The sequence below is a fragment of the Dipodomys ordii genome, unplaced genomic scaffold (assembly GCF_000151885.1).
Source record: "Dipodomys ordii isolate 6190 unplaced genomic scaffold, Dord_2.0 Scaffold15, whole genome shotgun sequence".
Taxonomy (NCBI): Eukaryota; Metazoa; Chordata; class Mammalia; order Rodentia; family Heteromyidae; genus Dipodomys; species Dipodomys ordii.
This window is the reverse complement of record NW_012267231.1, coordinates 1,035,492-1,060,479: the sequence shown is the minus strand read 5'-3', so window position 1 is coordinate 1,060,479 and position 24,988 is coordinate 1,035,492. Positions and strand designations below refer to the sequence as shown.

The 24,988-nt window shown below is 47.9% G+C and overlaps 2 protein-coding genes across 2 annotated transcripts in view; one reads left to right on the top strand and one right to left on the bottom strand.

Moving 5' to 3' along the window:
- Nucleotides 1-8,124, top strand: part of Tm6sf1 (transmembrane 6 superfamily member 1) — a 15,385-nt gene extending 7,261 nt beyond the window's left edge. The window contains exons 6-9 of the mRNA XM_013011852.1: nt 800-904; nt 3,024-3,116; nt 3,212-3,331; nt 7,041-8,124. Of these exons, the coding sequence (XP_012867306.1) occupies nt 800-904; nt 3,024-3,116; nt 3,212-3,331; nt 7,041-7,232 (510 nt within the window). The 3' untranslated portion in view covers nt 7,233-8,124. The remainder of the gene's footprint in view (nt 1-799; nt 905-3,023; nt 3,117-3,211; nt 3,332-7,040) is intronic.
- Nucleotides 8,118-24,988, bottom strand: part of LOC105982280 (hepatoma-derived growth factor-related protein 3) — a 33,776-nt gene continuing 16,905 nt past the window's right edge. Inside the window, exons 7-11 of the mRNA XM_013011851.1 lie at nt 19,580-19,656; nt 17,773-17,911; nt 17,223-17,381; nt 15,408-15,554; nt 8,118-9,764 (exon numbers count right to left, since the gene is read on the bottom strand). Of these exons, the coding sequence (XP_012867305.1) occupies nt 9,759-9,764; nt 15,408-15,554; nt 17,223-17,381; nt 17,773-17,911; nt 19,580-19,656 (528 nt within the window). The 3' untranslated portion in view covers nt 8,118-9,758. The remainder of the gene's footprint in view (nt 9,765-15,407; nt 15,555-17,222; nt 17,382-17,772; nt 17,912-19,579; nt 19,657-24,988) is intronic.

Below are 24,988 nucleotides of genomic sequence, written 5' to 3'. Positions count from 1 at the left end.
GTGGCTCAAGTGGTAGAGCGCTAGCCTTGAGCTGAAGAGCTGAGGGACAGCGCCCAGGCCCAGAGTTCAGGCCCCACAACCAGACCCAAAACAAACAAACAAATCAACTCACAGAGCTCACCTAGCTCCATGCGCCATGAACAGAACTGAGCCTCTGAGGAGCGGAGCACTGAGGCATTTGGTCAGCTGACCATGCCGAGTGCAGCACTGTATGCGTCTCAGTCTACGCTGCAGATGGCCCGGTTCTGTCTGAACGCCCCCTTCTATTGGCCAGGCCTCACTTTTGGGAACTCCTGTGGTAGTGATCTTATCCAAGACTTTGGCTCTTATCAGCTCCTGCATAGGTAGTTGTTTAAAAGAAAAAGCTAACAGTAACTCTAGCTTTAGCCTTGGCCTGCCTGCTTTCAAAGGTTCGTGTGAGTGCCAATGGAGTGCTCAGGTCTCGAGACCCACGAAGACCTTCGTTAGTGTCATCCTTAATGCTAAGACAGGGCAAAGGGGCCAACGCGAGCTTTGCCACGCGTGCTGGGAGAGACAGGAGTTCCAGTCCAGTACTGGCACCAAAGAAGAAAAAAAAGGAAGCATAAAACAGATTATGGGCTGGGCAAAAGCGAGATCGAATCACAATAGCTGGTGCAAAGGAGGTTTGGGGCTGTGGCTCAGGTGGGAGAGCTCCCACATAATAAACGCTGAGGCCCTGAGCTCAAACTTCAGCACAACAAATACAAACAAACGATTCAGCAGATTTCGGGTTCTTTGAACTCTGGACTTGGCTCCTGAGTTACAAATTCTGTTTTAGGTTGTTCAAGAGGTACAAGCAAAGGGCCTGCTGAGAAGACCTTGTGACTTGATGCTGGTCCTGTGTCTCCTTCTGGCCACTGGGTTTTGCCTGTTCAGAGGCCTGGTAAGCCTAATGGATCAATATGTAACGTAACTACACTGTCCATGCTTCCGGTGGGGAAACACCTGGAAATAAGTTCTGGGGTACTCTGCGTGTGTGTGTGGCCTGTCCTAGGGTTTGAACTCAGGACTTGGATACAGTCTCTGATGCTTTCTGCTCAAGGCTAGTGCTCTACCACTTGAGCTATTTGGGTAGTTAATTGGTGATAAGAGTTGCACAGACTTTCTTGCCTGGCTTCAATAGCAATCCTCAGATCTCAGCCTCCTGAGTGTTTAGGATTACAGGTGTGAGCCACCAGTGCCCTTCTTAGGCTAGAATTCTCGGGAATCTATTAAAATCTGATCAGAGCCTGGAGCCTCAGCCCTGCCCCCTGCCTCCGAGGGCAGCCCGTCCCGAGTTTTCACACAGCCTTCTTCTAGTCCTTAGATCAAACTCTATCCACGTCTTCCTCTCCTAGTTTTAGGATGTGAAAATTGAGCCTATAGAATTGTTTTCTGTGCTTGCATGGATGTTTCCCACTTAGATGTACAACCCTAGCCCCAGGCACCCCATATTCTCCGGGAGTGGGGGAAGGGAGGCGGGCACGGTGCTGCCAGCCAGAAATCCTAGCACTCGGGGGCAGAGGCAGGAGGACCAGGGGTTTGAGATGGGCCTGGGCTACGCAGAAAGCTCAAGGCCGGCCTAGGCTGAGATCCTGTCTCAGAAAGTCAGCAAACCAAACCAAGGAATGAGGAGGAGCAATGGAACCGAGGGCCAAGTTCTCACCTGTGTAGGACCACATAGAACGGCCATGTGACCTTCTCCGTGCTGAGAATAATGTGGGGTAAACTACGCTCACTCTGGAGTCTCTGTCCTGATGTGGGTGATGGGCATTAAAGGCACACGGGCATGTCACTTTGGTCTTTCCCTTTATCGTTTTCTTAGTGCCATAGCTAAAAGACAGACCTATAAGTTTTGGGGTTGGAATCCTGGCCCTGTCCTAATTATTTAATCTCCGGCCCATAATTTTCTCCTCTGTAAACTAGTACTCCTTCTTTGTTCTGGAGATTAAGATAATGGCCCTAAATGATCAGAAGAGTCTTATACATAGTAAATAATAAGTGACTGCTGTTGAGCTCTTACCTGTTCGGTGATCCTGCGAGCTGCCCGTTTTACACCTTCTTACATTTGAGCCGCATTGCGTGGCTGGTGCATTCAGCTTCGGGAGCAGTGGCTCACCATCCCACAACTGCCGGCGCTGCAGAGCTGAGGCACGGCGTGCCAGGTGCCAGCCGGTGTCCCTGACCCAGGATGAGACGCCATTCTTAGCGTGGTCTGTGCACTGTCTGAATCTTCCTCAAGAATTTGGCCTAGGACACAAGAGACAGAAATACAGAAGGCAAGGCCATAGGCTTTCCTTAGACCGCTGAAATGGTTCTTTGGTTAGTTTGCTCCAGTTCTCCAAGTGCAGATAGCAAGTAATGGGAACGGGTGGTGTTCCTGCCTAGCCATTTCCAGCTCCTTTGCACCTGAGGGAAAATGTGCATGTGTGTGGCGGGCAGCGCATTTGCAGATGGGCTCGATCCGCGTTCTGTGTTATGTTTCTTTTATGGCCAAGGACACAAGACTGGTGCCTGGCGGGGTGGGGAGAGGTGATTCAGGAGTATGCCAAAGAGATGCTGCTACTCTCTTTCCAAGTGGACACAGAGGTCCAGCACCCTGCTCCCCAAGCATGGCCCTTCACTGGCCCCCGGCCCTGTGAGGCCCCGGAGAGGGGAAGACACCATTTCCGAGTCTCACAAGGCATGATAAGATGCATTTGATATGGACAGAAGAGAGGAACTTGACATGTAAAGGCAACCAGGTTTCAGCTACTAAACCCAGATCCTTTATGAGCCTGTGCAAGTTATTGATAATAGTCTTAGTTTCTATCTCCTGCTCCATTATTAACCTCTGCTCAATCTCCTTAGATAAATCTGCAGAACAGTTCCATTCTTTGCTTTTTCTCTGATGAGCCTCTTCAGCGCAGTTTTTGTTCAACAGCCAGACAGCTGTGACTAACCCTGATGCCTTTATAGCCTTATCAGAAAACCCTGGGCTCAGGAGCGGCTGTGTTTGCGGAACAACTTCCCTTTGTTTTCAGGTTGCGTTGGACTGCCCCGCTGAGCTCTGCCGGCTATACACACAGTTTCAGGAGCCCTACCTAAAGGACCCCGTGGCTTACCCTAAAGTTCAGGTGGAGTACTTGTTACGCTGCCCATTAGCAGATGTCTTTTTTTTCTTTTCATTCAGATCACACATCTCCTGACGTTCCCTCCCTGTCCAATGCAGATGCTGGTGTACATGTTCTATTCTGTCCCCTACTTTGTGATCGCCTTTTACGGCCTCGTGGTCCCAGGGTGCTCCTGGATGCGGGACGTGACGCTGATGCACGCCGGAGGCCTGGCCCAGGTGTGGAGGGCTGACTGGTGATGTGAGTGTATTGCTGCTCAGTGCTGTGTGAGCGCAGGGCTCACAGCAGTACCTGGCACGTCACCGTTACACAAGCTGGGAGGAGACAGGCCTTTAGAGAGTAATGAACCTGAAGACAGTTTTAGCGGTGTGCAGCGTGTATAATCACCCCCAAACCAAAGAAACTGGGCAAAAGCTGGGGGACCTATTTGCTGTGGGCTTCCTGCTGCCATCAAGGCAGAATGAGTCCCGTGAGTCAGGGACTCGCCCCCTCCCGTGCAGGGCTGCGAGCACTCGCCTGTGGATACTCGGGTTGAACCGGATGGCCATCCTAGAGCTTCCTAAGGCGCTCCTTCAGGAACGTGTCATCTGGAGTCGAGACCGGGAGGCGCTCGTGTCATCAGGGGACTAATGCAAACCTTCTTTATGCCTTTGCCCCACGCGTCTGACTCATTACTAGGCGCATTCATGATTCGAGCTAGACTTTGGGTCTAACATCTTTTTGTGCTTCTTTCCTTGGAGGAAAACACCCCCAAGAGGATCTTGAAACAAAGGGAGCCCAAGTTTTCACCAAAACAGAGTGCCAGGTCCTGAGCACGCATCACAGAAGAGCCCCACGGCTGTGGCGCCGCTCTGAGCCCTCGTTAAAACCCCTACTTGTTGGGAGGGAGGTTCTGTCACTACCCACTCTACAGGTGACACACCCGGCCCCGGGTCACCCTGCTGTCTGTCGGGCAGGGCTGGAATGGGACTCTGGCACCTGCTTCCAGAGTCACTGCTGACGCATGGCTATGGCTCTCAGAAAGTCCTTAAGATAGCAGGTTCCGGGTTACTGACAAGTCCCCTTTCAGCTAAACAACCCGGCCCCAGTCCCAAGGGCCACGTCCCTTCTTCCCTGTGACATTTGTGTCACAGTCCGCTGAGCAGGCAGAACTGCAGTTTCTAGCCATGCTTTCTAGGTTGCTGGTCTAGAGCTTAGGAGAGCGATGGAAATGCAGCTTTGTTCACATTCAGTGCCACACTTTCCATTCCACTCAAGCCGCCTTAAAAAGAAAAAGAGCATATCTCTGTAAATTAGTTGCATAACTAGAAGACAATTTAGAATGAAATGAGGACAGCCCCGTGAACCTTCAGTTCACGTCACTGAAGTGAAGCGATTACAGATGCAGACCTTGGGCAGCTCTGAGCTCACTCACCCACTGGACCCAAAGCCAGCACAGGGAGGCCTGGGGCGCCTGCAGAGCTGCCCAGGGGCGGCTGCCCGGCAGGCCAGTGCCCTCTGCAGGCGAGCCTGAGCTTGTGGCTCAGGGGAGGAGGTGGGCGCGAGGAGCGGCAGGTGACCCGCCTTGGGATCCCCTCTGCTAACGAGGCACAGGGCAGCGCCTCCATTTCCGAGAATGGCCTCATGAGAATAGAAAAGTTCTTTATAGATCCATTTTGATTCTTGACAGGCACAAGACTCTTACTGTTGAACGTTTATTGAGCTTTAACAATGTGATAGGTGCCACACAAAACATTTGACACAGTTCCTGCCCAGTGGGCTTACAATCTAACCTAAGGACATGATTGTTTTTCCATGTTGCTGTGAGTCTGCTGTGGTGAGGATGAGGTATAGCTGCGCCGGCCGGCGCGTCGGAGCCCGGGCCGGGCCGCGAAGCGGCTGACATTCCCATGCGAGGAGGCACAGCCGCCCGGTCCTTACTCTGAAAGCACAGATGGTGCCTTTTCCAAATCTGATCAATTCTGCAATGTGCACAAGTCCATAATGTCACCAAACCCACATTTCTGAGAAAATAGGGTTGAAAACTGGCCTCTAGTCCAGAAGAAAAGGTTTAGGTATATATTCAGAAAAAGGCATTCAAAATGGGCCCTAGGGAGTTCTTGAGTGTCCCAGCCGCAGCTGGGGGGGGGGCCCAGGGGCTCGTGGCTCACGGTCCTTTTGTCCTTGTGGCCCAGAGTTCCAAGTGTATTTCTGGGTTGTGCGGGCGTCTGCCGGGGAGGCGTGTGGGCAGGACACGCTCCACCCTGCCGTCACCAGGCAGATAACCCACTTGCTGGTCCTTGGCAGCCAACACGGTAATTCACTTCCTTTCTCCAGAGGATAGCAAGCATGTACCAGAAGTGTGCAGGGTGTCCAGGTGATTTAGAAAGCGACAGCCCATTCGCTGCTCTGCCAGGGATGCGGATCCACACTCAGGCTGCTCGGAAGAGCCGGCGGCCGTCCCTCCTCGGGGTCAGACGCCTGCAGCCGGGCATCTGCTGACCACTCAGCAGTCACTGCGTCCCGCTGGGTGCGAAGCACCCACTCTTCCTTCCGGTTACTTCTGTCTTCTCTAGGTCGTATTATCGTATCTCTTCACCTTGGTCCTGGCAAACTATTGATTATCACTTATCACATTTAGGTCCCCAGTCCTTTACACACGCAAGCCTTGAATTTCAGCAGGACATGGAAACGCAGACTTGGGGCTGCATTCCACAATGGCACAACTTCCCAGAAACCCTCACAGATTTTGCTCTTCCTCCCGCTTGACTGCCTGATCTACTATCATTTTCCTCTGTGCTTAGGCAAAGTATCAGAACCCACTCCCACAACCACCCACTCAAGAGGGGTGTGTGCTCCCAAGAGCCCAGGCTTGGGAGGCCCTCCTGCACCCAGCCTGCTGCAAGTCATACTTGTAAATACATTACAGTTTGATTTGAAAAGCCTGCCTGCACGTTTTTATAACTTTATAAAGAACAATCATTCTTCTAACTGCTATCACAGAAAACAAATACACAGATAAACAAACTACACAATGAGAAGGTTCGAGCTCCTGCTCCAAGAATACAAGAATGATGAAAGAAGTTGAGGTTCTCAGTGTTTCCTTTCTTGTGCTAGTACTGGGGCTTGAACTCGGGTTCTCACACTCTTGGCTTAGATCTAGGCTCAAGGTTAGTGTGCTACGACTTGAACCATACCTTCACTTTGTTTTTTGCTGGCTAATTGGCAATAAGAGTTTTGGGACATTTTCTGCCCTGGCTGGCTTCCATCCCTGATCCTTGGATCTCAGCCTCCTGAGTAGCTTAAGATTATAGGTGTGAGCAACCAGTTCTCGGCAGGATTTTTCTTTAAATTGACTGTTATGCTAAATGTATTTTATAATGTCAATGTCCTTTTTATCTGTTTTGGTGCCAGTCTTGGGGCTTGAACTCAGAGCCCTGGACAGTATCTCTGAATGCTCTACCTCTAAAGCTACAACTCCACTTCCAGCTTTTTGGTGGTTAACTGGAGACAAGAGTCTCATGGATTTTCCTGCCTGGGCTGGCTTCAAATCACATCCTCAGATCTCAGCCTCCTAAATAGCTGGGGTTACAGGCATGAACCACTGGCACCTGGAATTGCTTCACAAGATTTCCAGGTGCAAATCAGAAGAGAAATGGAGGTTTTATTTAGGTTTGTCTATTAAAAAGCCAGACCCTAATGTTTGGTATGGGGCACCGGGTGAGATAAAAAATTGACATAATAGAACCACATTAAAGAAAGTGTATTTTATTTGAAGTTATATGGCGAACAACCCTATACTGAATGGGGTTGCGTGAAGGTATTCTGCCTGCGAGCAAACCATCTTGGGAGCACACAAGGTGCGAATGAACTGCCTGGAACCCCCGCTTGTCTGAGTGGGCAGGAACGCCACACTCATACCTTTCTTGCTTTTTTTTGATACTACAGGCCCAGTTTTCTCACATTGGTGCGTCCCTCCATGCGAGAACGGCCTATGCCCACAGAGTCCCTGACGAAGCAAAAATTCTCTTTTTAACATTAAATATAGCATATGGAGTGCTACCTCAGCTCCTGGCCTATCGCTGTGTCTACAGACCGGAGTTCTTCGTAAAGACAAAGGCAGATGAGAAAGTGGAATAGACCGGCCTTCGAGCTCTTCCTCTCTGGTCACGCCACTCACCGGCCGCACTGCCCATGAGGGAAACGCCTCGGCCACTTCCTTTCCAGACACAGACACTCAGGCACAGGTGCTCGATCTTCACTGCCTGTGTGATCAAACTACAGTATTGTGCAGGTTAATTTTCTTCTTTTATGGAAAACTGAAGCAATTGGGAATAGTTGTTTAAAGAAATACCTCAAAATTATCTGTGGATAAACCTGACCATATATTTCAATATTCCATTTGCACATATTAAATTTTGTGTGAAAAATTACAATTTAATGCCTACAACTGAGCATAAAAATGAAGTGAATATGGTTGATGTATATAAAATAATTCAAAACAGCAGTTGCAGGTTGGAGATATAGCTTTTGCATATAAAATGTATATGCTTCATTATCAACCTCAATATAAAAGGCTATCGGAGTATTTTAAAACCTTTTTTCAAGGAAAGTACGTTAACTGCTTTAAAAAATTACTATTAAAAATATTTGTGTGAATCTAAATAGTCAAAATGAGATAGCCTGTCCTTACCCTTAGTAAAGACTTGGTTTATTGGTGACGAAATATTTCTATTGTATTTCTGTGCATATTTTTAATAAAATTATTTTTGCCTTTATGAAAACAAATGGTGTTAATTTGAAATATATATATCTATTTCATAAGCTTTGACTATTTAACAAAATCTATCCTATATAGTATACATATATGTGTATTATTGTTCCAATAAAAAATGTCTTCTACGTTCAGGTTTTAGTGTGAGCAATGAAGAAATCTTTTGATGAATTAAGAGTCATTAATTTTACTTATTTATTTTGGAGGTGCTGGGATTTGAACTCAGGGCCTCACACTTACTAGGCAGGTGCTCTACCACTTGAGCCACACCCCAGCCAATACTGAATTAGTTTTGAAATAAAATATTCAAAATTAGAATTAGAAGTACCTTTTAAAGACCGATTGTCTTCCCTGCTATCTCTTTGTCGTCATTTTGGATCTGGAAGTGAGTATGATAGCGGAAGCTAGGATTTGTTAAGCGAGAGACAAACAGCTCCAGGGCTGCCGCCTTGGTGCCTGGAGCAGCCGGGACGGGCGGGCAGCGTCCCATCCGGAGTGAACACCTCGGCCGCCACCACCATCATCACAATCACCAACGGCCCTTGGCGTTTACTTATCACATATTCTTTGTTTATCAATTCTTCACCAAAAGAAGACAGGATGCCAAGGTGTGAACTTAGGGTCCGCTGAGTGTGAAGACATGCTATCGCTTCTCAACCTCCCCAGTGTTCACCTAGAACCCAGAGAGCCTAAACATACAAAAGGGGAGAAAGAAAAGCCTTGCCTGCACTCGACTCTCGTCAACTCGCTGTTGGCAAGTTTCGCTTTAATAAACGAGTTACATTAATACCTCACGTCACAATAAAGCCAAGTTACACTGACTCGATGGTTCACAACCTCAATCTTACTCCCAGTACACATTCCAATATATTTATTCTGTAAAAACAATACATTTTTTTGTTTTTGATTTTTTTTTTACAGTAAACTTTTCAACTACAAACCTCGAGTACTCGAAAAATGTTCAAGGGACGAGCAAAACAGGATCGATAAAACCCAAACTGACTAGATGTGTGCTCACAATATAGGCTGGCATAAAAATAAATTACGTTCTCTATTATCACAATAGCAACAATCATGTACACATAGTAATGGTTTGTGGATGGCTATTTCACTATTCTAATTCTAGTTCCAGAAGGAAACAGTCCGTTTTCAAAGCCCCTAGGCGGAGTCAATGCCCTGTCGCTGCCAAGGGCTCCGCTGAGCTCCGCAGGTCCATGCGTCAAGGATCCATCTCGCGTGCTCGCTCAGCGTGTACTGGCATCGGGGAAAGATAAATCCCTGCCTTTAATTTGGAGTAACACAGAAGACTCGCTACCTTCACATATAGAAACTCAGTTTGTGTACACACCGTGTATTTTGAGAAGTGTAAGCTGTTGACTAGCTATTTCTAATATAGAATAGACATTGTACAAGATGGTTGAACTTTTACACATAGCCTCAAAACTGAAAGACAATTTACTCTCCAATTTACCAATTATGTATGTAGGGATTAGCTCCTGAGTTCTGTCAAAGAGGACGTCCTGTCTTTATGCCTGTGCTGGGTGGTCATATAAAAACGCTCATCGTTAACTGGGTGCTTGGTCGACAGAGGCCAAGGCAGGACTTGGCGAGAGGATCCCAGACATGTGGAAGTCTGCGCAAAAACCTCAGTGCTTCTCAGTGGCTAAGGGCAACTTCATGCAATCAAGTAACAAGAAATCAAATCAATAACCTTAAAAAAGGCTAACATGTCTTTTCCAACGTAACAGAGGAATATGGACGATGTACGTACAAACTGGGCTGCCAGTGACAACAGGACTATGTGTAGGTTCATATCAAATCCAAGAATATTAGACAACCCAACACTGAACCTTCTTGTGGTTTCTCTTAGTATGCAGCATTCATTATGGTAGTTAGGTCTGTAAAAAGAGAAAACAAGCCTTTAGGCGATTTAGGGTTTCACAGAACTGTCCACAGTACACAGTATACAAGTGGGTAAGCAATTGATCTGAATTGTGGCAGTAACCATACTTAGCAAAAGCAACTTCCAAGGCTTTGCTTTTTTCATATCAAAAAGTTCATGGAAAGCCGGGTGCTGGTGGCTCACGCCTGTATTCTAGCTACTCAGGAAGTTGAGTCCTGAGGGTCACAGTTTGAAGCCAGCCCAGGGAAGAAAATCTGTATTGAATTAACTACCAAACAAGCTGGAAGTGAAGCTGTGACTCAAGTGGTAGAACATTAGCAAAAGCTCAGGGTCAGTGCTCAGGCCTGAGTTCCAGCCCCAGGACTGGCAAAAACAAAACAAAAAACAAACTCAGATATTTGAGATGCTAGGTAGTTCAGTAGACTTTAATGTAACAGAATATGGCAAGGTCAGTGGCGCTGTGGCTCAAGTGGTAGAGCGCTCGCCTTGAGCTAAAGAGCGCAGGGACAGCGCCCAGGCCCAGAGTTCAAGCCCCACGACCGACCAAAAAAAACAACAACAACAACAAAAAAACCCAAAACCAGAATATGGCAAGTTGATTGCACACGCTGTCCAACATTTAATAAACAACCACATACTGAATTAGTGAAATGTCAAACAAGAAGAGTCACAATTACTGAAGATACTAATCTGAAAGATGTTTTTATTATCTAGCTATGTATCTTGGTGGGCATCTTTGCCTATGTATCTTTGGTTAGTATCTTTACCCAAATCAGCATCATGGCAGATAGAAGGAGGAGCCACAGAATCTTCTATCACTTTAGACATTAAAGAGACTTGCGGAAGTGGAAGGCAGTGTCATCTTCCACAAAACATTTCTGGGAAAATTTGGCTGTATTTCATTAAAATGTGGTCTATGCTATGTAATGTTATTTTTAAATAAGTGACTTTTGCTTTTTTGGTGCCAGTACTGAGACTTTAACTCAGGGCCTGGGGGCACTGTTCTTTAGCATTTTCACTCAAGGCTAGCACTCTACCACTTGAGCCACAGCTCCATGCCTAGCTTTTTGGTAGTTAATTGGAGATAAGAATCTCGTGGACAGCCGGGCGCTGGTGGCTCACGCCTGTAATCCTAGCTACTCAGGAGGCTGAGATCTGAGGATCGCGGTTCAAAGCCAGCCTGGGCAGGAGAGACCGTGAGACTCCTATCTCCAATAAACCACCAGAAAACCAGAAGTGGTGCTGTAGCTCAAGTGGTAGAGCGCTTGCCTTGAGCTGAAGAGCTGAGGGACAGCGCCCAGGCCCAGAGTTCAAGCCCCCCAACCGAAAAAAAAAAAAAAAAAAAAAGAATCTCGTGGACTTTCTTACCTGGGCTGGTTTGAAACTGTGACCCTCAGATTGGCTGAAAAAATACTTTTCTTAAATTTCTATTTTATTTCTGATGCAGTAGATGTCAACAGCTATTATATACACAGTATATAGTATACAGCATGTAATAGATTTTACACACACACACACACACACACACACAGATGTAAGTGAAAGCTCCTTGGGGCCCTGGTAAAGGGGGTTGGGAAGAGTGAATGTGAGTACTGGGAAGTAAACTGCTCTGCACTTGATCGTGCGGGCGGAAGGGGCTCCACCTTTCTACAGAAATAACAATAGGTTCAGGTTGGGAGGATGCAGGCTGGTGAGTGCTGGAGATTGGCTGTAGCCGGGCGGCTGGCTGACTTCCCCACAGCGGTGTGGTGGCTGTGCGACCCGGGCTGTGTGACCCGGGCTGTGCGACCCGGGCTGTGTGACCCGGGCTGTGCGACCCGGGCTGTGTGACCCGGCGGCTGTGTGACCCGGCGTCAGTGTGACCCGGGCTGTGTGACCCAGGCTGTGTGACCCGGGCTGTGTGACCCTGTGGCAGTGTGACCCGGGCTGTGTGACCCGGCGGCTGTGTGACCCGGGCTGTGTGACCCGGGCTGTGTGACCCGGCGGCTGTGTGACCCTGTGGCTGTGTGACCCGGGCTGTGTGACCCGGCGGCTGTGTGACCCGGCGGCTGTGTGACCCGGCGGGCTGTGTGACCCTGTGGCTGTGTGACCCTGTGGCTGTGTGACCCGGGCTGTGTGACCCTGTGGCTGTGTGACCCTGTGGCTGTGTGTGTGTGACCCGGGCTGTGTGACCCTGTGGCTGTGTGACCCAGCGTCAGTGTGACCCGGGCTGTGTGACCCTGTGGCTGTGTGACCCGGGCTGTGTGACCCTGTGGCTGTGTGACCCTGTGGCTGTGTGACCCGGGCTGTGTGACCCTGTGGCTGTGTGACCCTGTGGCTGTGTGACCCTGTGGCTGTGTGACCCGGGCTGTGTGACCCTGTGGCTGTGTGACCCAGCGTCAGTGTGACCCGGGCTGTGTGACCCTGTGGCTGTGTGACCCGGGCTGTGTGACCCTGTGGCTGTGTGACCCGGGCTGTGTGACCCTGTGGCTGTGTGACCCTGTGGCTGTGTGACCCAGGCTGTGTGACCCTGTGGCTGTGTGACCCTGTGGCTGTGTGACCCTGTGGCTGTGTGACCCGGGCTGTGTGACCCTGTGGCAGTGTGACCCTGTGGCTGTGTGACCCTGTGGCTGTGTGACCCGGGCTGTGTGACCCTGTGGCTGTGTGACCCTGTGGCTGTGTGACCCTGTGGCTGGGGGCTGTGTGACCCTGTGGCTGTGTGACCCGGGCTGTGTGACCCGGCGGGCTGTGTGACCCTGTGGCTGTGTGACCCTGTGGCTGTGTGACCCTGTGGCTGTGTGACCCGGCGGCTGTGTGACCCTGTGGCTGTGTGACCCGGGCTGTGTGACCCGGCGGCTGTGTGACCCTGTGGCTGTGTGACCCTGTGGCTGTGCGACCCGGGCTGTGTGACCCGGGCTGTGCGACCCGGAGGCTGTGTGACCCGGCGGCTGTGTGACCTGGTGACAGTGTGACCTGGGGCCTGGCCACAGACGCGCACACAGGGAAGCGGAATCTTGCTGGTTTAAGTCTGTTAATCCTGTGTGTCGAGTGCTGGTTCAGAGACAGCAGCACAACACCAGCCTGGTACGTGAGGCCCTGAGTTCAAGTTCCAGCACACCAAAAAAGCCCTCCTTGACTTTCTATCCCAGGCATGACCAAGTATTTGAAAAGGAGTTTACTATTACGGACCTATAAAGTATCAGGACTTTTTAGAACGCTGTTGTAATCATGTATCGATTGAGTATTGACCAAAGGAACAGTACAGAGACACCAGGGAGACAGCCAAGGCCAGATGACAGCTAGCTGCTAATACACACCAGAGAGTGTAAGTGGTGCGGGGTCAGATGGCTGGACTCACAGAGAAACTCCACCACAAAAAGCAACGTTTAATAGAATTGGTTGCAATGAAATTAAGATAGTATATTTGTAAAGGTATCAGAAAGAAACTGAATAGACCAGCCACCAACTTGTAGAACATACTTATTTGCAAGGCATAACAACTTGTGTTGGTTAGTCCAGGATAGGAGAAAAAGGGCAAAAACTCAGAAGTGCACATGTATTCAAAGAGACGTAAAAAGGAGCTTGAGTCACCATTAGTGAGCTCAAATTAACATGGTGACAACTGTTCTAGTTCTATATGATATGTAGGCAAAAATCAGAAGTCTGGTCAGGTGAACAAAGGGAAATCTCAGCTACTGCTGGGTGGGGGGGGGTGGGGGGAGACAGAGACAATTTATTTCCTAACGTCATAGGAAAACAATTGGTACTGTCTTCCAGAGTTAAAAAACCACAAACTAGCTGGGCACCGATGACTCACGCCTGTCATCCTAGCTACTCAGGAGGCTGAGATCTGAGGATCGCAGTTCAAAGCCAGCCCAGGCAGGAAAGTCTGAAAGACTCTTATTTCTAATTAACCATGAGAGGGCTGGGAAGGTGGCTCAGTGGTAGAGCGCTTGCCTTGCATGCCTGAGGCCCTGTGTTCAATTCCTCAGCACCACATAAGCAGGAAAAAAAAAAGCCAGAAGTGGTGCTGTGGCTCAAGTGGTAGAGTGCTAGTCTTGAGCTGAAGAGCTGAGGGACAGCGCCCAGGCCCAGAGTTCAGGCCCACGACCGAAGCCACCCCCCCCCCCAAAAAAAAAAGAAAAAAAAAAGAAGCCAATTAACCATGAGAAAACTGGAAGTGGTGCTGTGGCTCAAGTGGTAGAGTGCTCACCTTAAGCTGAAGAGCTGAGGGACAGTGTCTAGGCCTAGAGTTCAAGCCCCCGACAACAAACAAACAAAAACCCAACAACAACAAAAAAAACCCATAACTAATATCTCTAGACATTCATTTCTAGTTATATAAGGTAAGGAAGCTAATACACATGTACACTAGAAGATAAAAATGAGAATGCCTATAGCGAGGGAGTTCTTAACTGCATAAGTTGGGAACGACCCACTCACAGAATGCTGGATAAACTGTGGTATGCTCCCCCACAGTATAACCTGTTTTCACTGTATTTGATGTTGGTATAATTTGGGGAGCAGAAGGAAAAAAACAAATTGTCTAAATAGGGATACAGGTTGATCCATTGCAACAATGAGATGAACAAGATGCTATGTCAAAAAATGAACTTTACAATTTAGGCAGGGGATGGAGGGGTGGGGGGTGTAGTTGAGGAGATGGGAGGGAAGGGATGGTAGGGGAAAAACAAAGGAGGAGGCAACAATGCTGGATAAGAAATGCACTCATTACCTTGCTCATGTAACTGTAACCCCTCTGTACAGTATTTTCACAATAAAAAACTTATTTTAAAAAATTGTGGTGTGTTCACATAGCACACTACACTCTGAATACAAACTCCTCATACGGCAATGATTAAATGAATAAAAGCTGCTGCTATATGTAGTCACATAAAAGAATCTTAAAAACAACGGTATTCCCAGCCACACAGGAGGCAGAGATGGAAGAATCACAGTTCAAGACTAGCCCAGTCGCCCCCCCCAATTCGCAAGGTCTTATCTGGAAACAAGATGGGCATGGGGGTGTAAACGTGTAATCCTAGCTATGTGGGAGGTGCAGGGAGCAGGGTCATGGTCTGAGGCAGGGCAGGCAAAAGTGGCTATCTGAAAAATAAAACTGAAGACAAAACCCAAGAGGTACTTCAGCGTGGCTGAAGTGGAGAGCGCTCCTCTAGCAAACAGACTATGAACTGAAATACCAGCACTGCTGAAGAACAACAAAACCCCAAGCTCCACTAAAAATGTGAACAGAGGCCAGCAGGACAAAAGGCAGATAAATCTACCTCACAGGTATTTAGATACATCAATATCCAAATATTTGCTTGAATATTTAAACATTTAGAGTCACCAGGGATACATTAAACTACCTGCTGCTTCTGAGAAAGAAGTGACAATACATAATGCCATATTTTGAAGCTACCATTAATTTTGTGAAACTAGAAATTTCATCATCACTTCATTTCAATGATTGACAATTGAATAAAGACAACGCCTGTTCATGAGCTCCAAACTGTCGGCTGGTATGATCCCTCCTTGGCTCCATGAGCAGATGCGTCAAGCTGAGGCCATGTCTTACAAGCACAGAGTTTACTCCTGCTAAGACAGGGACCCTGTGTCTTCTCATGGACAGGTGACAAAGGAAATGGAAAGCACATACCCCTTCGCTGGTTTTCTGCAAGTCTGAAGTTGTGTTTCTTGTGTCATTACCGGCATCTCCACCCTCAGAGCTGCTCTTGTTTTCCTCTTCTTTGCAGTCTTTATCATCTTCATCTCCTGGAGATTTCCGGGACTGTTTAGAGGATTTCTAAATATTTAGATGAGTTAAAATTATAGTCAAAACCAGAAATACAAGCTAGGTGCCAGTAGCTCACACCTGTAATCCTAGCTACTTAGAAGGCTGAGACCTGAGGAATGAGGTTTGAAGCCAGCAGGCAGACACATTCAAGGAATTTTTATCTCCAATCAACCAGCAAAAAGCAGGAAGTGGAGGTATGGCTCAAATGGTAGAGGGCCAGCCTGAAGAGAATGACAGCAAGAGGCCCTGCTCTCAAGCCCCCACCTGACACCCTGGACTCTCAGCTGAACGCAGCACATGCAGGTGTGATGTGCAGCCTGTCAAGGCGGGGCTAGGTTATGCTGGATAGGTCATTTCTCTTGCTGGGCCTCAGATTAACTAGTGGGACAGGACCAAGAGGTAGACCAGATGACAACATAAGGGACCATTTTGTTCTGCCCACTGTGTTATAGTAGAAGTCACGGTCTGGAGACGCGAGGAAGACTTTCCAAGATGCATGTGGAAGGCTAGGGGTGGCTCAAGTGGCAAAGTGCTTTTACCCGTCAAACCCAAGGTCCTGAGCTCAAACCCAATGCTACCAAAACGCCCCAACAAAAAGGAAGGTGGTACACAGACGTTCATGTGCAGTACCTGCTGAGGCTGCTGAGAGAAGAGCGAACTCAGAAAAAGTCACAAAGCTTTACGAGCAGTGTGACATAAGTCAACTTTAATACTTTAAATCATCCATAGTTTCTCAAGCACCCAAGGCTGAATGTGAGCCAGTTCTTTTCCTTGTTCATCCTACGTTTGGAATGAAGCCTACAGGAAGATGAAATACATCTAAAGCTTGCGGCCGGAGTTGCTTAGCAGGGGCACGCAAGGGCAAACACTGCCTCCGGGTGTGTCTCAGTCAAGACAGGAAAACACAGCTTTGCTAATACCTGAAGAAACTTTAAGGATCTTCAAGTACACTGCAAATAAAACCTAAAGTAACTCAGTGCTGAGTACCGGCCTCACACGTTTATGACCCTGAGTTCAAACTCTAGTGCCGCCAAACAACAACACTAAACTATCAAATAGGACTTTCTTCACAAGTTTTTTTTTTCTCTCTCTTTTCTTTTGGCGGTCGTGGGGCTTGAACTCTGGACCTGGGCGCTGTCCCTCAGCTCTACAGCTCAAGGCGAGCGCTCTACCACTTGAGCTACAGCGCCACTTCTGGTTTTCTAGTGGTTTATTGGAGATAGGAGTCTCTCCTGCCTGGGCTGGCTTTGAACCGCGATCCTCAGATCTCAGCCTCCTGAGTAGCTAGGATTACAGGCGTGAGCCACCAGCGCCCGGCTCCTCCCAAGTTTTTTAAATGCACAGAAAAAAAAAAATATGGTCTAGCTTAGTGACAAGGTATGCGATTTAAGTGCTTCTATCTGACTTTACTACCACCTGAGCCCAAACATCAGTTTCAAAGGTTTGACTTCACGGGCCTTTGCCCGCCAGGCAGGAGCTCGACCACGTGAGTCAGTCACCCCCGCGGCGCTTTTCACTGTCGTTATCTTTGGGAACAGGGTCTCACTCTATGCCGAGGCTGGCTGGACTGTGACTCCTACTTAGGGTTCCTGAACAGGTGTGAACTCCACACCTGGCCCCACCTAAGCGCTTTTAACGAGCGTGCGTGCAACGGTAACACCCCGCAGTGTCAGCAACCTTTGAAGCATAGGACTTTTTCCGTTTTGAGCCTCCTTTTTCATTCTTCCTTTTGCCTTTTCCATCTTCTTCTACTCTGTCGCCTTCGTCCTCACTGCTGGCGTCTGCCGTATTTCCACCTTCCCCCTCAGTTTCTGAAGAGCTCTGCTGTTGGATTGCCTAATGAAAAAAAGCTTAGCTAACTACATGTTGAAAAAAATATTTGCAACATAAAAGGTGATGAGAAACAGAGCCCACAGCTGTAATCCCTGCTACGGGGAAGAGGCTTTGAGGACAAACGCAGCGATGCAGCCATTGCTGCTTTACACTCAGCCAAGGGCTGACACACTTTCCAGGGGCCATTTAGCTTGACCTCTTTTAGGTAAAAGAGTTGCATTTAACCAAAGGTCTATGAAAGCCAAAAAAACCCCACCAACAACAAACAACCCTGACTTCAGATGGATGGCTGGTAACTAGTAGCACAAAGGACGTAAGGCGTGATCACACAGATGTGAAAAAGATTTAAAACCAAGCAAACAAGATGTGAAAATGACAGTGATATCATTGTTACCTGGTAGCCAGTAAACTTCACTCCTGGGTTGTTTTCTATTTCCCACAATCCTTCATTAAATCCTTTCCGTTTGTTTGACTTTCCAAACTTATCTTTGTATTCCTTATATGGAAAAAGGTCTTTGGGACCTAGAAATGCACTGCAGAGACATGGAAAATAGAAACGATTTTCAATATCAGGATCAGTGGAGGTGTAGGAACACATTATAGCAAATATGAACCCTGAGCGGCACCTGTACTTACAAGACGTTATAGACACATACTTTAAAAAAGATACACCCAGCCATTAGTTGACATAGGGTCTTGTAAACTTCTTTCTGCTCAGGTTGGCCTCGAACCACAATTCCCTAACCTTCCACCTCTGCCTCTCAAGTAGCTAGAATTATAGGCTTGAGGCACCGAGCTCAGGTGTTTATTAAATCTTGCTTCATCCTAAAAATGCAGCAACATGTCAAGTGGGAAAGAAATATCACAAACGCTTATGTACTTATGACATTCACTTCTAAGCTTTCTAGCGACCTCTTAAAAGGAGAGAGCACCATGCACGTGCTAGTAAGCATGGGGCTGAGTACGGAGGGGAGGAGAGCATGTGCTTAGCACACTGGGGGCTGAGCAGTGCAAAATTAAACCAAACCCCAAACAATACAAAACGAAAATAATAAAAAAGCCCACAGAAGACACATTTCCTGAAAGAAGCACAAGGGTCTACCCAGGAGCAAAGAGATCTGACCTGACACCCCTGTCCTGGTTCTGTCAAGACAAAAAAAATGAAGACGCCAGAGCGGTAAAGGCAACGAACTAATAAAGTGTTTCTATCAAATCCCTACCTGTTAACATTCAAAGGAGCCCTGGGGGAGGGGGGGGAGGGAGGGGGTCCTTTGTAGCCAGATGCGGTCATGCATCAGGTTCTGGCCAATGGAATAAATGAGCGTGGAAGCGCTGGCAACTTCCTTACAAGGAGTGACTCCTCTCTGCCCTTCTCGTGGCCTAGAGGGGGCTGTGTATTGCTGAGACTGGTTTGTTTATCTTTAAACTAAGCAAAGAAGGGAATACTGGTGAAGGACCCCCAGTAAGACCAGAGGGACCTGGTCCTCTGTCCTCCAGGACACATCCGCCCGCAACTGAGTTCAAAAGAAAGAAACGAACATCTCTATTATTTGAGGTTATAAATGAATGCATAGACTTGGAAAACTCCAGAAACGTAGGTGCTGGCGTCAAGGGGCAACAAGCAAAAGAGCTTTTCACAGAACAAAACCTTGTTCTGTGAAATATGAAAACAATTTCTCTAGAAGGAGCTATAAAATTCCTGGGAGAGTAAGCACTTAAGTGTCCCCAGGAAGACTTCTGCTTAATGGCCAGCATTTACTCAGAAACAGGAATGACATTCAGAAGCCAAGATACACCTCATGCCACTCAGACACCTGTGGATGAAAAATCTTTTTTTTGTGTGTGTGTCCGTCCTAGGGCTTGAACTCAGGGCCCAGGCGCTGTCCCAAAGCCTCTCTGCGCTCAAAGATAGCGCTCTACCCCTCGAACCACACTGCAACTTCCAGCGTTTTCTGTGTATGTGGTACTGAGGAATAGAACCCAGGGCTTCATGCATGCTAGACAAGCACCCCACCACTGAGCACCTTCCCAGTACCTGAGAAATCCTTATGTTAAGAAAAATGTATTAAGCTTGGTAACTTCCTATCATCAATTATAATGAAAAACTAAAATACATGAAGCAGTGAAGAGCATCCTTAACAACGAAGTCCAGAGGAATCAAACTAACGCAGCTGAAACATGAAGGTATTTTCCTTACTTACGTTTCGTGAGTACCGAAAAAGAAGATAGGATACTTGTTTGCGGGGGGCTTCACGGCTCCCTCAGGCAGTTCATCAATCTAGGAAAGACAAACTGAGTTTTCAGTGACCATAAATGCCACGTAAGCAGAGTCGTTAAGTATAAATTCATTAAAATCCTAACAATCGTTCTTTTCTTAAACCACGCGCATGTGTCTTCAGCGCTTGTTAACTTCCACATGGAAGTTAAGACTATAAATTGATTACACTCATCATGACAATTCATAGACAGGACCCAAACTACTCATTTCCTTTGGCCAACAGAATTATATTCCTGGAACTCCATCCTTGTAAAATAATTGAAAACAACAAAACAAAAAAAGCACTTTTCTGGAGCAATAGCCAATATCCATATATCTCTAGACTGAGACATGTTGCTAAGAGGGAGAATTATAGACACTAAGGTAACGAAGTACCACGTGGCGGCCAAGGGCATCACCTCCGGCTCAGCCGCGAATGCTGCTGCTCTCTCCTGGTCCCAGCTGGAATTAGCTTCGAAATGTACTTTTGACTCTTCTACTACAGATTTGCCCTGACTGTTCACTGCTTACAGCATTCCTAGCTGTACACCCAAGTAATTTCTGTATCTCTTAAAAGGAATGCCAGCCCTTCCCCAGATCTACCAGTTCTTATACACACCTGGGCTGAGAGCCTCCGGGAGAGTAACGACCACACACACACACACACACACACACACACGCACGCGCACGCACACACATACACGCACACACGCACGCACACACACATACACACACACACACACTCATTTGCTGAGAATGTTTCAAGAAATGTTTTTGCTGGGCATGAAAGCACACAGCGTCATCCCGGCCTCTCAGAGGTAGAGAGAAAGGTCATGGTTTGAGGACGGCTGGTGCAAATTGAGCCCAAGACTATGGGAGAAACAAAATCAAGGAAACAGACCAGGGTCATGAATCAAGTGGTACAGAACTAGTCAGCACAGAGCCTAGCTCTCCAGTATTGCAAGAGTACTGAAAGAGAAAGAGGTGGGAGTGGGGGGGGGCAGGGAGGGAGAGGGGGGCAGGAGGGAGGGGAGGGGGAGGAAGACTCTGGTCCATCTGCCCTCTGGTCGCTCTTCTTTCCCAGCTCCCGGTCAGCAAGGAGGGAACCACATGGCATTGTTTATAGACCTGCAATTTCCCTTCATAACCACTCTAATGGCCGAACGAACGTCTCATCTTTCAGAGACACAAAGTGAGTGTTTAGTTATAAAAATAAGAAAATAAACTATAAGAACCTACATTTCATGCTAGGTGCCATTAGCTCACGCCTGTCATCCTAGCTACTCAGGAGGCTGAGATCTGAGGATCGCAGTTCAAAGCCAGCCCGGGCAGGCAAGTCCATGAGACATGGTGCTGAGGCTCAAGTGACAGAGTGCTAGCCTTCAGCTGAAGAGCTAAGGGACAGCGCCCGGGTCCAGAGTTCAAGCCCCACGACCACCACCAAAAACAACAACAAAGAAAGAAAAAGAAGAGAAAAAAAAGAGATACTACATTTCTACACTTATGTATCTAACTTATAAGACACAGGCCAATTTACATGCCTCTTTTATGTCTGATATGAAAAAAATATGACGTGATATAAATGCTGGTTTCTCTCGTTTTGTTTTATTCAAGTCTGAGAAACAGGTGTTTTCAATTTGGCTAATTTTTGTCTTTTATGTTAGGCAGTCCCCTATAACCATTATACCATTAGGTTTTACTAGTTTAAATGAAAACCATTTATATATTTAATATAATACCTAGCTTTTTTATGCCTCATTTCTCTTCAGGTGTATCTTTACTCTATAAATTATGAATTTTAAATACCTCATTAAAATTTGATCAGCACTTCTAATACTTTAAAAGATACTATTAGCCCAGTAATATTTATTCAATATTAATCTGAAGTAGTTGATGTTTCCCTCCCTCTCCCGCTCTTCCTTTCCCACTCTTTATTAACCTCCCCTCCAGTGTTTGGTGTAATAAATGCACAACCACTTTCCTAGCTATACTGACTTTTGAAAAGGACACATGGCAAAGGCAAGAGAGGAGAAAGGTACGGGCTGATGGAGCCACAGTCTTAGGGCAGCACTGTCAGTTCTGCTGAAGATCCCAAATAACAGACACTTACTTTTTGTTATTTTTTGGGGGGAGGGGGGCACATCAGGCTTTGAGTTCAGGGCTTTGTGCTCATGTGGTTTGCTTGCTGGCGCTCTACCACTTGAGCCACACCTCCTGTCTAGCTTTTTGTGTGGGCTGGCTCTGAATCATGATCTGCTAGATCTCAGCCTTCTGAGTGACCAGGATTACAGGCGTGAGCCACCAGCATCCAGCATCCAAGAGGTGAGCCAATGTGATCAGCCTCCCAGAGGAGGCAGACCACCCCTGGGCCTGGCTGTGGCACAGGGCTCTTCTGTGGACCTTTACGGGTGACTGCGGGCACCGGAAGGTCTGAGAAAGCCCGCATGCCCACGACTGGCTCGCCGGCTGGCTCCAGTCTCCAGGGCTCATCCAAGTGTGGGCGGTCTTAAATCCTGTCCAAGAGGGCCACCTGGAGGCAGGCGGCTGTGACTGTGTTGATGAGCTGCTCACCTTCTAATCCCACCTCCAGGGCTTTCTTCTGAGCTTGGGGTTCACACCTGGGGGTATCCCAAAGATAGCTCAAATTTTAAAATTCTGAAACGACGTCTTACTCTTGTGGGTTAACCTGCTCAGCGCAGCCTGGTGCGGCGTCTCCTCGACCTGGGAGCGACCTCCCGACTCGTCGTCTTCCTTGCTTCTCCCAGCAGGGCAGCTGGGCAGCCGCCCTCCCTCCTTCACTCACTGCCTCCGCCTCTACAAAAGCCTCCGAACACATCTTCCTCCTGCCCGGCCCCAGCCTGGCTCCCGCAAGCCAGTCTTCAGCCCCTACATGTAGAGCAGATGGCCATTCAAACCTCTCCAGGGGCATTCCATCACACTGGACAAACTCGAAATTCATCAGGAAAACAAGAAGGCTTTACCCGACACGGCACAAAGCAGAACTGTTCCACACGGATTCTATTTCCGACAAATAAAGTTAGCAGAAGTTCAGCCACTTCATGTTGAGACTCACGGGAGAGTCTGAGCACTCCTTGGTCCCTTGCTGTCTTCCTAACCTCCCCGCTTGAGGCCAGCTCTGGGCTGAACTGGTGAGGTTCATGGGGCGGGGGGGACAGTCATGAGGCCTGAACTCTGGGCCTGGGCGCTGTCCCTCAGCTCTTCAGCCCACGGCTAGCGCTCTACCACTTGAGCTACAGCGCCACTTGCGCCTTTTTTTTCTGCTTATGTGGTGCTGAGGAATGGAACCCAGGGCCTCAAGCATGCAAGGCAAGCGCTCTACCACTGAGCCACCTTCCCAGCCCAAGGTGAGGCGTTCTTAAGTCTTCTTCTCCAGTTACTTCCATCTTTGTCCTGGTCTGTGAGTCTGGAACAATCTCAACAGCCACACGGGACTCCTTCTTCCAGAAGCTGTGCCCACTGCTCCTGCCTTCCCCACATCAGAGCACACTCTCCAGACTGCTGTGCTTACTCCAATCAAGGGCGTGAGAAGGCAAATAACCGAGGGAAGCCATGCATCTGACGAGAAGTCAGCATTCAAGGCCAGAGGAAAAACTCAAAGCTCCACAAGAAAGATAACCAGCCAGATTATTTCAAACAAGCCATACACGTGGCCAATAATCACGTAAAAGATGTTCAATGCCATGCTCAATGGAAATGCCAATCAAAACCACATGAGCTGACGTCTAACGCTCATCAGGATGGCATCTATAAAACGTAACAAAAGACAGCAAGTGTGGGTAAGGAACTGGAGAAGGGGAGCCTGGCACCCACGTTCCCCCGCCCCCAACATGACCAGAATCGCCTTGTGAGCAAGCAATACCTCTGGCTATGTGTCCTGAAAACTGAAGGCAGGACACCAGAGACATTTTCACTCTTATGTTCATAATAGCATCATTCATCACAGCCAAAAAGTGGGAAAAACTCAGCTGTCCACCAATGGACAGGTGGGTAAGTACACGCACATACTTGGAGACTGCCTTTATAAAAAGCACTGGCCTTCCCCTTGCGCCCAATAGGTAAACAAAGCTAAATGAATACAGGTTTGGCATCTCTGCATTCATTTGTTATCTGCCAACAACAGAAAAGGTAATAGTGATGTAGGAACTTGCATTTATTTTTGGAGATAAATGGCCAGGCCTGGTCTGCTGGGAGAGGCCTAGGCATACACATGAGAGCCTTCTCAAAAGCAATTCAAGTAATAAGAGATGGGGGTGTGGCCCGGGCAGGAAAGCACCTGCCTAGCAAGCATAAGGCCCTGAGTTCAAAACCCCAATACCAGCCCAGAGGGCAAACAGACAGAGAAGATTCAGACACACGGATCCACCGGATGGCCCCGAGGACACTGCGCTCAGTGACGCGAGTGTGGAGGAGGACCGAGCCTCACCGCCCCCGGGCCACGCCGGAGCCTCTCCTCTCACACACGGAACCCACAGCTCCCTGGGACAGAGCTTCCGCGCGTTTTGCGACCCCACCCCCTTATCTTCTACTTCTTCCTTCATGTGAGACACGCAATGATTTGAAGGTCGCTATGACAGCTCTGACATCTCTCTTCCCGAGCCATCAAATCTCTGAGAATTTGTTGAGATCTTTTAAATTATTATACTCCCAATGGTACTCAGTGGACACTATGTTGAAAATGAGGAGAGGGAAAAACTGGGAGAGAAGGGGTGAGACTGGCTGAAAAGAAAGGAACTCTTACCTGACTTATGTAACTGTAACCCTCTGTATATCACCTTTATAACAACAATGAAAAACAAAAATATTTCAATTAACAATTTAAAAAACCCTGTTGACTTCAAGCTGTCACAAAACGATATCATTAATGTTCTGAAATATGTACAAATATAATTGATAGGTATAAATTCTTTACACTATAAAGTACTACAATCACACAAGATATTATCTGTAGACTAAATGGAAATATGACTAATAAAATTCAAAAGCCAGGTGCTGGTGGCCTGTAATCCTAGCTACTCAGGAGGCTGAGCTCTGAGGATCGAGGTTCAAAGCCACCCAGTGCAGAAAAGTCTGTGGGACTCTCGTCTCCAATAAACCAGTCAGGAAACTGGAAGTGGCGCTGTGGCTCAAGTGGTAGAGCGCTCGCCTAGAGCTGAAGAGCTGAGGGACAGCGCCCAGGCCCAGAGTTCAATCCCATGACTGAGAAAAAAAAATCCAAACTGGTAAAATTAATACTTTCTTTTTTTTTTGCCAGTCGTGGGGCCTGAACTCTGGGCCTGGGCACTGTCCCTCAGCTCTTCAGCTCAAGGCTAGCGCTCTACCACTTGAGCCACAG